At 41.1% G+C, this 16,108-nt stretch overlaps 1 protein-coding gene across 3 annotated transcripts in view; it reads right to left on the reverse strand.

The window, feature by feature from the left end:
• The window catches only part of Ncapg2 (non-SMC condensin II complex subunit G2), a 63,603-nt gene that overhangs the window by 40,413 nt on the left and 7,082 nt on the right, over window positions 1-16,108 (reverse strand). For all 3 annotated transcript variants that reach the window (XM_057783216.1, XM_057783215.1, XM_057783217.1), the window contains 9 exons: window positions 14,243-14,397; window positions 13,685-13,819; window positions 10,644-10,738; window positions 9,300-9,369; window positions 6,759-6,845; window positions 5,128-5,220; window positions 3,937-4,062; window positions 3,172-3,351; window positions 1,039-1,191 (listed from right to left, as the gene is read on the reverse strand). In XM_057783216.1, the coding sequence (XP_057639199.1) occupies window positions 1,039-1,191; window positions 3,172-3,351; window positions 3,937-4,062; window positions 5,128-5,220; window positions 6,759-6,845; window positions 9,300-9,369; window positions 10,644-10,738; window positions 13,685-13,819; window positions 14,243-14,397 (1,094 nt within the window). The remainder of the gene's footprint in view (window positions 1-1,038; window positions 1,192-3,171; window positions 3,352-3,936; window positions 4,063-5,127; window positions 5,221-6,758; window positions 6,846-9,299; window positions 9,370-10,643; window positions 10,739-13,684; window positions 13,820-14,242; window positions 14,398-16,108) is intronic.

Raw genomic sequence — 16,108 nt, forward strand, 5'->3', positions numbered from 1 at the left:
TTGGAGATTACCTTAAACGCTGATCATCTTGTCTTCACACCCTGAGTGTTAGGCATTAACCTTAATTAAAGGCAAAAACCACCTTTGCATATGCTACACAGGTGTTCAACCAACTAAGCTACAACCCTAACTCTAACACAGGCCTCTAACACCTGGGCAGCTCCTCAATACGGCCCATTCTGTCCTTACCAACACACACATATACTTCTTGGCCATAGGCTAAGTCCAGATAAGCTACACACAGTCCAAGGCACAAGTTGTCACTTTAAATAGAACACTGGTAGACATGTGGGTGACACTACTCCTACCAATAGATATTTCCAAGGACAGTCAGGCACTAAGTGTTATCATTTTTCAAGCTAGTCTTGAAGACCTTTTGACCTTGAAATCCTTTTATCTCAGTGGTAGAGCACCAACCGGTGTTCATGAGGCTCTGAGTTCAATCCCCAGTATCAAGGAAACAAAACTGAACTGGAGCTGGGAAGAGGGCAACTTTTTTTGTCCTTGCACCATGTACAAGCAATTCCTTGGTTTAAAAAAAAAAAAAAAAAAAAAGGAGAGATTTCAGCTAACCTTTGTAGGCAATACATAAGTTCTTCATAAGTAATATATAATTTCTTACAAAGTGCTAAATGTGTATTAATACATCAAATATTTCAATCCTTTAAAGTGTCACCAAGCCTGACAACCTGAGTTCAATCCCTGAGACCCATATGGTGGAAACAATTCCCACAAGTTCTCCTTTGACCTTCACAAGTACACTGTGCACACATGCCCCACCACACAAGAAAGTATTTTAAAAATATGTAAAGGTGATTGCTTATATTAGTGTCTTTCAAAGAAGAAACATGCATTGGTAGTTCTAGAACCTTCTATGAGAAACACAAAATCAAGTTTCATGACAATGTAGCAAATACATTGGTTTTCAGACTGATTAAAACATAACTGTAAAGGTTCTCAGATTTCAATCAGTCTTTCTGCTGAGTGATCAAAATGTGCTTTTCGTATTTCAGTCTTCTCTAAGAACATCCTATTTACCTTTGCAGCTCTCACGGCTTTGATTTTCAGCAACAAATCCACAAAAGCCACCCTCACTTTCTCTGAATTATCATGGAGACTATACCTGAGTGGTGGCAAAAGCTGTTCTAATAATGGGTGGCTCAGCTTGTTATCCAAAATAATTGGCAAACACTACAGAGAGAGAGATAGAGAGAAAAGCATTTCAAAATCAGAACACACCAATAAAACATCTTTAAGCAGGAGACATCTAAGATGATGGTGAGTCTTATTCTCACCAGAAAATACCACCTTCATCAAAGTTCCACATCAAAGGCATGCTTTGGGGCTGGCTGAGATGGCTCAGCAAGACATTCCACAGAGGCAATGAGGACTTCTATCATGCCTGTAAACTACGCCAACCCAAAGACTAGTACTATGGAAAGAAGACATTTTACACAGAAAACACTTCTCTTTTTAAAAACAAGTCTCTAGGCAACTCAAGCAGACTCCAAACTCAGAAGCCTCCTGCCTCACTCTCCTGAATATTTCTGCTATTATAGATCTTGGCTAAACACCTGGCTAGCAAATACTTTAAATATGGATTTTAAAAGCTTAATTTGGAGACTGAAGAGATGGCTCAGCAATTAAAGTCATAAACTGAAACTGCAAAGGACTCAAGTTTAGTTTCCAGCACCCATGGTAGATAGCTCACAACATGGGTGAGCTGTCCCAGAGAACATGAGCGTGAGAGACCGAGCCCTGCCCGTATCTACCATATGGTGGTGTGGGCAAGGGAGAAAAGCCCCCGTGCCCTTTGAGGTCTGTGTTAAGGGGAGAGCTGTCCCTGAGGTCACTAGAGCAAGAGAGCTGGCCCTGCCTCTCACCAGCTACAGCACAAGGCAACACAGCAGAGCTGTCTCTGGCAGGGTAGGTGTGAGCTAGCCAACAAGAGAGCAGGAGAATCAGCCCTGTCCCGTGCTGCTTACTACACAGGGTGAATTAGGAAGAGCAGTACTAGAGAGCTCACCCTGGTGTTGAGAATGAAGGAGAGCTGGCAGACTGACAAACTCAGACCCAGAACCAGAGCTGTAATTGGCCCATCCCATCAACCACCCCATCTGTAATCTGCTGGAACATATGAAGGGACTGGCTCTGCAGACCCAGAGTTACAGAATCTCCATGACACGGAACAACAACAAAATAATCAAGAGGAGCCCCAGTGAGGGCCAGTACTGCTGATGTAGCAAAAACCAGAGACCTCAAACAAGATCAATGACTCAATGCAATGAACACTTACAGTAACAAAATATGGACTAAAGGACTGTGGGACTCACTGTGCTACACTACAGCTCCCATAAGATTTTTCTTTTTTCTTTTAAATTTTACCTTGTTTTATCGGGGGGGGGGGTGGAGGAAGAATTTACAAGGGTAGAGAGCAGATGGGAAGGGATGGGGAGAAGAGTGGGATGCATAATATGAAATCCACAAAGAATCAATAAAAAGTTAAATTGGGAAAAAAAAAAGAAAAGAAAAAGGGAAAAAAAAACCAGCTCCAAAGGAATCCATTGCATCTGGTTACTCTAACAGAGGACCTAACTTTGATTCCCAGCATCTACATGAAAGCTCACAACCATCTGTAACTCTATTCTATGGAATCCAATCCAACACTCTCTTCTGGAACTATGAGCACCAGGTACACACATAGCATACAGCCAAAGCACCCATACACATTAATAGTTTTTTAATTTTAAAAACAAATAAAATTTTACCCCAAAAAAGTTAAAGTTTTGGTCTAGAAATTCCACCACAGCTGGGCAATGGTGGCACATGCTTTTAATCCCAGCAATCAGGCAGAGGCAGACAGACCTCTGTGAGTTTGAGTTAGTACAAGGATAGCCAGAACTGCAACATAGAGAACATTGTCTCGAAAAACCAAAAAGAGGAAGGAAGGAAGGAAGGAAGGAAGGAAGGAAGGAAGGAAGGAAGGAAGGAAGGAAGGAAGGAAGGAAGGAAATTACAACCAATAAATGACAATCAGTAACATTTTACCTACTGAGGAGCACAATATGTGATTTTCAATCATTTCCCCCTTCTCTGTTTCCTAAAAATCCCTGTAGTTCTACAAAAGTATTCTACAATAAAATGTTACATGTATAGCTTTAAAAATCCTACCTTAAAAACAGAACAACGGACATCAGCTGAGCTCGTATCAAATGCCAGCTCCCCTGTGACTTTCTTCAAGAGGTCAACGAGAATGGTAGGAGGCATCATTTCCCAGTATTTACACGTTATTCTACAAACACCAAGGATGCCTGTGGAACGAACCCTAGGATAGGGATCTTCTAAAAGGCTCTAGAAATACAAGAGGGAAAAAGGTTACAACTCTTAAATTATTGTTCTTGTTACATATTAGCACTCTGGGAATTTAAAACTTAGTAAGAGACACTTAAGGTTGCAGAAATACTGGTCATTCAATCTATGTCCCCCTAGGTCCCCTCAAGGAGACTAGCTCCAGGATGCCTAATCTGCAACCGTTTAGTCCTGTATATAAAGCAACACGGCATCAATCCATGCTTCCCATAAAAGGGTTACATGAGTATCTGTTCTACTACATTGTTTAATGACTAACTAAAGACATGAAATTAAATCTGCACATGTTCCATATGGTGTCACAGATGAAGACAATGAAAAGGTCAATGACCTGCCCAAAGTCACAAAGCTACCACGTTGGAGAGGCATGCATGACCATAATCCTGAACACCACAAAAGGACACATTATGTAATGTTTCAAGAGTGACTAAAAAGAATGAAGGGATCTGTGCTTCTTGGGACATAGGCAAAATGGGTATTCCTCCATAGACTGGCCCTGCTGGCAAGTTACAGGTAGGCTACAAGGCATACAGGTTAGCAATGACCGTACACCACAGCAATACATACATATAGTTCTTCAAACTGCTTCTGAATTTCACTGTCCATTTCAGTGGCAATGAAGTTTGGATCTCTAACAGGAAACGCTTCAACAAACAACAAGGCAGCATTTGACCGAACTTCAGAATTTCTGGCCTATAAAATAGGAGTATTTTTAGAAGTTGAGAGTTCAGTGCTCCCAAATTAATACTTGCACAATTTCAGTAGAGATTCATTTCCAAGTTAAAGAAAGTTTAGGGGGGCTGGTAAGATGGTTCAGAGGACAAGGGCATGTGCCCCTGAATTTGATAGCTAAATTCAATCCCAGGAACACATAGTATAGAGAAGTGACTCCTGCAGGCTGTACTCTAGTCTCCACATAAGCTCCCTACCACCTAAAATAGATACATTGTGACCAATATATAAATATGTGTGTGTGTGTGTGTGTGTGTGTGTGTGTGTGTGTGTGTCCAGATAATTTTAACCTTTAAATTGGAAAACTAGGCTGTGGGTACAACTTAGTGGAAAAGTACACACTTAGTATGTATGGAGCCCTGGGCTCTACTTTTGGCATCACAAAAGTAATGGCCAAACTTTGAAAAGTCATCCTTAAATTAAGCCAAAATCTCAGTTCAATGCCAACAGATATTAAAGATCAGCTTCCTCGTTTCATTGATTAAACTTTGCAATTTTCAGCCTAAGTAAAAGGAAAAAAAAAAGTGCCTGTATCCTTAAGAGACGGTTACTGCCTTCTAGTCACACCAGACTTCTGTTTGTGTAGAATGAGGTGCTCAAGAAAACACTCACAGAATGTCTTTGCTGCTGCCCTCATCTCAGGCATGAGAGCATACGGCAGGTGGCACAGCTGCTACTCTAGCCAGGCTCACTGATGTCTGTGCACACCCCAGGCACCTGTTTACTCAGTACTCACCTGATCCACCTTTGTAGTTAAGTGGGCCAAAGAAATGCTCTTCATTTAAAAATCTCAGTTAAAAACAGAGAGCCAGCAATGGTGGTACACACCTACATGGGGCTGAGACAGGAGGATCACTCGAGCCCAGGTGGCTAAGATGGGCAACACTGTGCAAAAACATAAGAAATTTCATTCTGCAATGCCATAAAGCACCTTCTCCTGTCTTATTTTCACTGCCTTGATAGGTTTCTGAATTAGCACAGGCTCAATTTGAAGCACATGCCACACTGGGAAACATTACACATTACCTTCAGTCCTCTCCACAGGATGGGCTTATATAACCTATACAGCATCTCTTCCACTCCCTGACGGACTTTCTGTTGGTGAAAGTAACTCAGCACCTAAAGGGAAAGAACGAGAGACAAAGCAGAAGCTATGGAGTTCTTTATAAAGTATTTGAGTCAGCTGTGATGCTGTACCCTCAGGAGTCAGCTGTTGTAGTGTACCCTCAGCAGTCAGCTGTAGTGCTGTACCTTCAGGTGGCTAAGAGAGAATGGTGAGCTTGAAATTAGCCTGGGCTACAAGAGTCTACCTCAAAATAAACAAACAGAAATCTCCAAAAAAAGGAAAGGTTATTCTGCCCCATCCCACCATTTGACATTTGCAATATTTTCTGGCAAGACCTACAACAGATACAAGACAAATTACAAGTAGAAAATCATAGCCAAAGTAATAATCAACGGCCCTGAATTCTAATACCATCTAGGTTCTAATGTCTACCATCCAATGATACACGGTAGAGTAGCTGTCTCACTAATTGAGAGACAGAGACAGAAGAAACCTGAGCCCAACATCTCTAGGCCATTCAGGATAACTCAGCAAGAACTTATCTCAAAAAACAAATAAATATAAAAATAAATTCCCCTCTTTTTTTTTTTTTTTAAGTTTTTCAAGACAGGATTTCTGTGTAGCCTTGGCCATCCTGGAACTCACGGAGATCTGTTTGTCTCTGCCTATCAAGTGCTCAGATTAAACCACCACCACTCCACCAAAAATTAAATTCTTACTAGCCTATCAAGAGCCACATAACCTCCATAGAGCTCTAATTTTAAGTGTAAAATGGAAAAGGGGAGCATGAACAGGACTTTGCCTGATTTTGCGACTCAAATACTCATTCACCCTCTATTGGCTCTGATGTTCACCAGGGATAGGCACCAGCTACCTTAAGACTGCATATTGAACAGGCTTCTATACAACACTCTTTTTTAGCACACGCTTAACTGAGATACTTCATTCTTCCCAAAACTTATGATTATAATCAGAAACAGACCATCTTCTTCTTTGATAGTCAGCCTGTGCAGTCTGACTTTATTACTGGAATCCATTCCTTCAGAAAATTTATTTGTGAAAACCTTCAGTGAACAACAGCATGATCACAGTTTTCTAATGGTAGGCTTCACTGTCTTTTTAAATTTTTGAAAATGTCTCATACTACACTTCTCAGGCTAGTTTCCAAGTCATGATTCTCCTGATCAATGGAATTACAAACAGAAAGTACCAAACCCGTTTATTTTTATGAGTCTCATTGGTAGTATAGTTTTCTTTTTGAGTACAATATTATCATGTTTTGGTATGGATGATGTTCTCACTTCACAGAAAGGCTTTAAGCAGTTTAAAAGAGAAAACACAATTCACTTGCCACAAAGTTACTCTTAAAGCACACAGGCCCAGCTGGCTTGATGACAGTGTACCCTTTCTTTCCTCATCACAGAGTTGGTAGCAGAAACCAAGATACCAAATATCAGATTTCTGAGAAACTCCTTTGACTGGTGGGGTGAAATTATGAATTTGTAAATTTAGCCAAAACAAATAGGAAGGCTGAAAATGGATCTTAATAATAATTCACTCACAGCTGGTGGGTCAGAGGTGCCCCACTCACCTCTCGCACTTTGGAGTGCACTGGAGATCTCCTTGGAAGGTGGATGCCATGGAACATGAAGTCCTGGATGCAGGCATTTTCAATGGTCTGAAACAATAAGAGCAATGACAAGCATACATCCCACAGGCAGTGCACACTGGCAGGCAACCATGGGATCCTCCCCCTCAGGAAAGAAAGCCTACACCATTGTGTCAGAGCTGTCACTATATGTCCATGCCCCTCACTATTCCTTCAGTTTCAATACAAAGAGTACACTTAGTTGCTTCTACTGTATCTAACGGACCAGTGTCTGAGCAATATTGCAAGGCAAGCTTCCCACAATCATTAGAAGACAGGTCTCAACAGACAAAGTACAGAGACTAGGAAAAAGGAGTGTACATTGGCCAGACAGAGACCTCAGAACAGTCATACTGACCTGGCTGAACATCACAAGCTTTAACCTGTTTCAAGAACCTCTCTAGAAATGCAGTAGAACTCCAGAGACCAAAATGAGATTTGGGACTCTCTGACAAGTGCTGGAGAAGTGTGTGAGAAGCTCCTTGATAGCCCACAATGCTAAAGAGCCTCAGGGTAAGACAAAGGAAAAGGCAGACCCAGAGGACTATGCGTTACCCCACACTCCAGGGCACAAGGACTTTGTGGCATTAGGGAGGGACACAGGTATTGCTATCAGTATCATCTTGGTGAGTCTCTGAATGTGGGATAACAGGCTATCTGACAAATGGTGAGACAGGAGCTATGCCACATGTCCCAGAAGTTACACATGCCATGAAGACAAACTGGAACTATCAGAATATGGCATTCCCTTCTACAGGTACCTCCAACACATCGATGGCACAGACATAAAGAGGGAGCAACAAGCAAAATCACAACGGCAACTTTCAGATCCTGAGAATAGGTACTTGCTGTCAAGCTGGACAACCTGAGTTTAATATCTAGGACTCCACTGGAAGCAGAGCCGACTCCTGAGAGCTGTCCTGACCTCCACATATGCTACAGCACACATGCACCCACTCACGCATATGCAAATATGACACACAAAAAATGTTTAAAAAATGATATGTACAAAAAATAAGAATAAAAATTGGCCAGAGGTGGCATACACCTTTAATCCCAAAATTCAGGAGGCAGAGATAGGTGGGTTTCTGAGTGTTCAAGGTCAGCCTGGTCTATAGAGCAAGTTCCAGGACAACCAGAGCTGCTACACAGAGAAACTCTGTCTCAAACACACACACACACACACACACACACACACACACACACACACACACACACATCTATCCGTCTATCTATCTACCTATCTGAATTAAAATGATTAAACAGACCTTTAATATCAGCATTTAGAAGGCTAAGGCAGCGGGACAATGAATTTTAGACCAGGCTAACCTCAAAAACCAAAAGGGAGGTGGAGGTGGAGCAATAGCTCAGTAGCTAAGAGTAGGAAAGAGGTGCTTTTCCAGAGGACTCAAGTTCAATTCTCAACACATATGTCAGGTGACTCAAAACTTCCTGTAACTCGAGTTCCGGGGGATTCAATGCCTCTGGCCTCCAACAGACCTGAAACTCAATGTGCATAAACCTACACATAGACAGACCCTCACAGAGATACATAATTAAAATAACAAAATGAATTTAAAAAAAAAATTCTAAACAAATAAGCAAATTAAATGCCCTGGTTCTGCCCTTCTGCCAAAAAGACTACATACTTTTAAACTAGCTTATAAATCGCCTACAGGGGAATATAGTAGCTTTGATCTCTAGATAAAGCAGAAAATGGCAAATACGAGCAATAAAGACCAAGTATAAGCATGCAGTGTGGCTAGAAACTGCACTCCACTTGCTCTGTCATTCCATCACCTCCACCAGTCACTCCAAACAGAAGTCAGGAGGGATGTCCGCTCACCAACAACACTTTTGGATTAAGAGTAAGTTTTACTCTTTGAGAACACAGAATGAGAAAACAGACAATGGGGTAACAGACACTGACGGACTGAGAAATGCAAAGCTCCATCTTCCTAACATATACAGTAGGGTTGGGATGGGCTAACTATAATCAAAGTGTATGTCACAAACTTCTTAAAATAACATCACTGAAAGAGGCACCCAAGGATCCTCAACAGCACCATCCATGAATACGGAATCCAAACATAAATGCAGCTTTACACTTTCAAGTAGCCAGAAAAACACAGAAAAAAGAAACAAGTCAAATTATTTTAATACTACATGTTGTTTAGCCCAGTACACCCAACTTGCAACACATTTCCCTTTGACTGTGACACTCCAATAGCCTAATAACCAGAGGTAAGTGTACAGTCTAGCCCCAGAAACAACAGAATAAGGAACACAAGCCCCTGGACTTCACTGAAACTGCACATCCCAGTAAGGTGACAGCTGGGGCTATGCCTGTGTCAGCCTATCACATTTCTATCAAAATCACTAATCAGCTTGATTTTCAGATGGACTAGGCACAAGTTTTAAATAGACCACCCATGGATACGTGGGTAACTAAACTATAGCAGATATTAAATAAAATGAAAATACCTTCAATATTTTCCCTGAAGCCTTTTTCCAAGCTCTGAAGTAAATTTCTGCAATGTGTACCATCAAAGACCTATTAAAAAAATGTTAATGCATGTTTAAATAGTTATACTTTTACCATATAGCACTTTCCTGCCGTAGGAAGAGGAAACAAATACAGGCTATGGCTCAGCAAATCTGCAGTATCACCTGCCTGAAGTGGAAAGAGGATGATGGCAAGACTGGGAAAGGAAGCTGGGGTACAGACAGACTCCTTCCGAGCCAAGGCTTCAGTGAGAATGCTACCACTGCCTGGGATGCAGTGACAGCACAGGCTCAGAATTAAATTCTAAAGTCAAAAACTTCAAAGGTAGCAGAGCTGGTAAAGGTACTTGCTGCCAAGTCCAGATGCCAATCGATGGGAAGAGAGAAGTAACTCTCACACCCACACCCAAAAAATAAATAAGTAATTCATTAGAAATACTAATTCTTTATAAACAGAAAAAGCTACAATAGGATTCAGCTTTAGAATCACCTAAGTTTAGAAATTTGCTCAGCATAAACATTTTACAAAGACGAGAAAGCAATCTAGAATACAGCAAGAGTTTCATACTCAGACTAGAATTAAATCCCAACTCAGAGCTTATAGCTACCTGACACTAAGGAATTTAGAAACTGAAGCCTACCTCAGATGTAGGAAATGACTTTTTAAAATGCAGAGAGAGTAGTCAACAAAGCACCTAAGTAAATGCACACAGCTGCTTGGCAGTTCTGACTGCTGAATATAAAAAGTGGTAGGCTTTTCTTATTTACACTGCAGGGCTTCTCACAGCAACCACACCGTTCAGCCCACACCCAATTAGGTGGTGTACTCTATATTCAAAATGCCCCCTGACTACTAGTAAAATGAACTTTGCTATGAATAAGACAAAGCTCTAACTGTCAAATATCTGACCAAAGAATCAGCACTGCTTTCTGTTCCAGCTACTCCAGAGACGGAGGTAGCCCAGGGACTGGAGATCAACAGGGGCAGCAAACACACCATCTTGGTGAAAGAAAAGAGGGGAACTAAAAAAACTACAAGTTAAAATCTCACTACTGGAAAATAATTTACTAGAGGAAAACAACTATCTAAAAATACAGTAGTATATTATAAGATACAACTTCTAAAGCTTCTAATATTTTAACGTAAACAGGGTGGTTTATAAACAGCTACAACTAGGAAGCTGAGGCAATAAGAATACTGTGTATCGAGAAGTCAAACTGGGCTACCCAGCAAAGCCTTATAATACACACACACGCACACACACACACCTTTTAAAATAAGTCAAGAGACTCAAAGGTCAAAACAAAACCTGTAGTACTTACTTTTGTAATCCAGACAATTGATTTTTAATGGTCTCATGGATCATTTTAATAAAGTCTATATTCCAACTGAAAAGAAAACTAAGAAATCTTCTTCCCTGTAGATGAAAAAAAGAATAAACTGGGTATGGTGGCACATACTTGTAATCTCGCGTACATGGGAGGCTGAGACAAAATATAACAAGATCAAGGTCAGCCTGGCAACACAGACATCATCTCAAATAACAAAGCTGCAACTAAATGAAACTCTTCTAATAGCATATATTGCTTAGTCCATCCAAAGTCAGCTACTGATAAAGAAGCCCATGTCATTATCACGTGGCATGCACAGGGGTTGAAGCGGGAAGTGCTACAGGTGACGCGCCTGACAGCAGAGACCCATGGGTCACAGACATTCCCCCCATGGGAAGAGCAGCAGCTGTATGACTGAGCATCTGTCTTCAAGGACCTCAGACACGCAGCTACACTGACCTTCACATGAGTTCATAAAACTTTCGATCTGATTATGATGGGTAGTTTATACTGTAAAACCAAAGAATGCCTGAACTCTTTGACCCCACGTTAAACTTCTTTATTCTCACCAACTTCCAAACAATCCTGGATGTGAAAGTGCAACCCTAATGCTTGTCATCTTCCCAACAGCGATGTCACCACACATATCCTATACAGTACTGTGCCGTTGCCACTTCACTCAAGACATACCCGGAGTCTGACAGGGCACCTGCTGTTAGAGACAGACTTTCCTGGTGAAGCCAAAGAAATTGGTGCTAATCACATAAACCCTATAGGCTAGCGACTGGAGACTTCCATGGGACCCTGAAGAAACCTTCTCTACTGCTCCAGGAGAAATGGCTGCAGAAACTGTTACTTTAGGACACACGCAACCCAAACACTCTGTATTATGGTCACCCTGCACCCCAGCAAGGGTACACAGTCCAAACTCAATAACCACTGCATAGTGACCTCATAACAGAACTATTCCCAGAAACCACATTAATGTAAGATTATGTTTATTTACATTTTTTAAAAAAAATTGGCAAGAATGGAAATTGAATCTAGGGCCTCATGTATGCTAGTCAAGATCTCTACCACTTAGTTATAGCCCCAGCTCCAAAAATATTTCATATGAAGGCATACTTACAAAATACCATTTACAGTAAATATATACTAAATATAAAAAAAATCATTAAGACACATTCTTTTTTTTTCATGCTACATTCTCTAGTACATGTACAATTTACAATTAAAGCACATCTCCACTAGAATTGGCCATTTGAACTGAACTTGCTCAGTTCACTTACGGGATTGGCCCGCAATGGGCAGTACAAGAGGCCAGAAGCCCCTCAATAGATTCCTTGAATGGTAGAAAAATAAATGAAGACTACTGTGTGATGGCAATTTTTGTGTATTTGCCAATTAAACACAATTATGGGGCTGGGGGAGGCTCAGTAGTAGAGCACTTACCTAGCATGCATGAGGCTCTGGGTTCAATTCACAGCATACACACACTCTCTCCACCTTCACACTGGCTACTGTTTGGTCAACTTGATACAAGCTAGAGTCATCTGAGAGGAGGGAACCTCGATCAAGAAAATGTATTCATAAGACATGGGCATTTTCTTGAATAATGAATGATGTGAGAGGGACCAGGCCATTGTGGGTAATGCTACTCATAGACATGTGGTCCTGAATGGTTTAAGAAAGCAGGCAGTGGAGGCAGAGGCAGCTGGATGGACTCTGTGAGTTCAAGGCCAGCCTGATCTACAAAGTCATTGCCAGGACAGCCAGGCACTCATGAGACAGAGAAACCCTGTCTCAAAAAAGAAAGGAAGGAAGGAAAGAAGGAAGGGAGGGAGGGAGGAAGGGAGGGAGGGAGGGAGGGAGGGAGGGAGGGAGCGAGCGAGCGAGCGAGCGAGCGAGCAAGCAAGCAAGCAAGCAGGCTGAGGGGGCTTGATGGTATAAACTTTAATCCCAACATTTAGGAGCCAGAGGCAGGAGGATCTCTATGAGTCTGAGGCTAGCTTGGTCTACACAGAGGGTTCCAGGCCATCCAGAGCCACATAGTGAGATTAAAAAAGAAAGAAGACATTTCAAGCACAATATTAAAATAACAATAACCTATGCTTAAGGCCAGGATAGTCAGGGCTACAAAAGAGTTTAGAAACCCTGTCTCAAAGAATAAAAAAACAACAAAAAAAATGACCACAGGCTGAGCAAACCATGGGAAGAAATCCAGTAAACAGAATTCCGCCCTGCTCTCTGCTTTAGTTCCTGCCTCTAGATTCCTGCTTTGAGTTTCTGCCATGACTAGAGAGTTTTAAGATGAAATAAATCCTTTCCTCCTTGAGTTGCTTTTGGACATGGTATTTTATCACAGTTAACAGAAACTCTGTGGAAGTAGAAAAGAGAGTAGTAGATCTCAACCACAGCGATGGGCTTTCTCACACTTACATATGTGTACATATGTCTGTGCACAAAGTCAGGCCCCATGGCAGTCTCCAAGGAGTAACCATCTTTTCACCATGAAATGTTCATATTTTATATGTATATAGTACTATATATTTATTATAAAATGTGTGTGTGTGTGTGTGTGTGTGTGTGTGTAAAACACTCACCTTAGTTTAAAATGTAACTGTGGTTCCTCCAGTTCTCTACAACCCACCTATTTCCATCCAATTTAATGACAGAAATAAGCCAGGGTCAGGGAAGCATGTGCCCCATCAGGGCCATCCAGTTAAACTGGTGTGGAGTAAGTATACAGTTCTATTTTGGGGATGGGGTGCTTTCGAGACAGGATTTCTCTGTAGCAGTGCTGGCTGATCTGGAACTTGCTTTGTAGACCAGGCTAGTCTTGATGTCTCAGAGATCTGCCTGTCTGTCTCTGCTCCCCACACGCGCCACCATGTCCAGTTTAGCACACAGCTCTTAATGGCTATGCTGGCTTTCCCACAAAACAGCACAGTATAAGCGGCAGCCACGTGAACTTGAGAAAACAATCAATTAGTAGCCCACCAGCAAGACAAAAAGAAAAACAACCTACTTACCTCTTCCTTCTTGATGTAATTAACGTTTATGAAGCACTCGAGCAGCATGTCTTTAACGTCTCTGTTTTCCTCCAAATCATAACCAAAGCAGTACAAGGCCTGATGGATGCGCCACAGCCGACACACGTCTGCCCCCTGAGGATGACAGGAGAGAGCAAAGCAGCAGTGTCTCAGCCTTTCCTTCTTTCATGAACAGTAAAGTTCTATTTCAAGCTAAATATATATTTTATATCATAAATAATATAGGGTCATAAAAAAGTAGGACATAGTGACAACATGAAAAAATTTTCAGATATGACCTCTATACATCTTTTTTTTTTTTAATTTTCGAGACAGGGTTTCTCCATAGCTTTTTGGTTCCTGTCCTGGAACTAACTCTTCTAGACCAGGCTGGCCTCAAACTCACAAAGATCCGCCTGCCTCTGCCTCCCGAGTGCTGGGATTAAAGGCGTGCGCCACCACCGCCCGGCTTCTATACATCTTTTTAAGAAACACCCCTAAACTGGGAAGCTACAGACCCACCCCTCACTGAGTGTCTCCTGAAGGAAGCAAACATACTGTCTTAGTCTCCAGACTTCTCCTCAGCAGCATGACAAACGCAGTCTTCCCCATGTCCTCCTTGGCAGGTAGGCCCTTTTCCCACCATTTGACACACAGATCCTGAATAGAATTCTGGAGTTTTTGTTCAGATTCAGGTAGTGCATATAAAATACCTAAAACACAGCACAAAGATTTTCTGTTATTAAGCAAATTATACCAATTCAGACTCAAAAGTGCAGAGTATTATGACCTGGCCAAAGGCCTTGCTACACAAACACTAGTTTAATTTGCCAGATAATTATTATTTATGGATTGGATTCCAATACTTAGTTTTAAAAAAAGAATTACAAGTGTTATAAAAAAGGGTACAAGCTGAACAGTGGTGGCACACACCTTTAATCCCAGCACTTGAAAGGCAGAAGCAAGAGGATCTCTGTGAGTTCAAGGCCAGCCTGATCTACAGAGAGACAGCCAAATCTGTTAACACAGAAAAAAGGTTCATCTTGATGTCGTTACAACACCACCACCACGAACATAGGTTCTGACCACCAGTTCACCACAATCTCAGTGTACTGGCTCAAAGGTGGAAAACAATCAAAGCGAATACAATCAATAAAGAAAATATTGATTTTAAAAACAGAAAGGCTCAGTAATTATATTGATAGAAATATGTCCATAATTACTCACAGAAGCCTAAATACCATCATACAAATATAAAACTCCTAAAGTAACTGGAAGTCCGGAAGCAACTACAATGATAGTATTCATTTTACCAGCAGTCTGGGGACTATCAATAAGCTGGTGCTAAAATTCACAGAGCACTTGAAAACTAATGTTTATACTGACTGGGGTAACAAGATAATCAGAGAAATGGATACTATCAACTTGGGGTAGCAACATGGAAAGATGGTCAGAGGGAGAGTAGCTGGGAGGGTTCTAGGGAGAAAAAGGAGGAGGAAAACAATATAACTCTATTTAGATTAAAAACATACAAACAGGGCGGTGGTGGCGCACGCCTTTAATCCCAGTACTCGGGAGGCAGAGGTAGGCAGATCTCTGTGAGTTTGAGGCCAACCTGGTCTACAAGAGCTAGTTCCAGGACAGGAACCAAAAAGCTACGGAGAAACCTTGTCTCGAAAATCCAAAAATAAAATAAAATAAATAAATAAATAAATAAATAAATAAATAAATAAATAAACAAACAAACTAACTAACTAACTAAAAGCCTGCGGTGGTGGCCCAGGACTTTTAATACCAGCACTCAGAAGGCAAAGGCACGCAGACTCTCTGTGAGTTTAAGGCCAACCTGGCCTACAAAGCCAGTTCCAGGACAGTCAGGGTTGTTGCATAGAGAAACCCTATCTGGGAAAAAAACAAAAACAAAAAACAAACAAAAAAAATTAAATATAAAAAGAAAAAAACTACTAATTTCAAGAAATCAGACTAAAGCAGCATCCTAAAAATATAAAGATAACCAAGTGGCACAGAGACTGAGAATTTGATAGGAAAATTTGTACCAGGAAACTATACTCAAGTGAGCAAAGTACTCAAAAGATAGTTCTCTGAAATCCTTAAAACAAAACTGCTGTTATGTTTATAAAATAATTTTATGTAAATATTTTATAACCAGGTTTTTCATTAAATCAAACTAGTGTACCCATTTAATAATCACAGGTATACAGGCAGTTAAAAGTTAACAAGAGCTATGAGAATCAAGGATGACTCCAGAGACCATGGTCATCCTCTAGGAAAACATTCAAAGACAGATTCCCAGGTTCTGATGCAATAGCACAAACTGAGAAATCAGCAGTCAGATATGCCCTTCAACAGCACTTGTTATTATTAGTTCTAGGAGTCCTGAAGACCCTGCAAGTGACCGCAGTC

This window comes from Chionomys nivalis, chromosome 10, assembly GCF_950005125.1.
Source record: "Chionomys nivalis chromosome 10, mChiNiv1.1, whole genome shotgun sequence".
NCBI lineage: Eukaryota > Metazoa > Chordata > Mammalia > Rodentia > Cricetidae > Chionomys > Chionomys nivalis.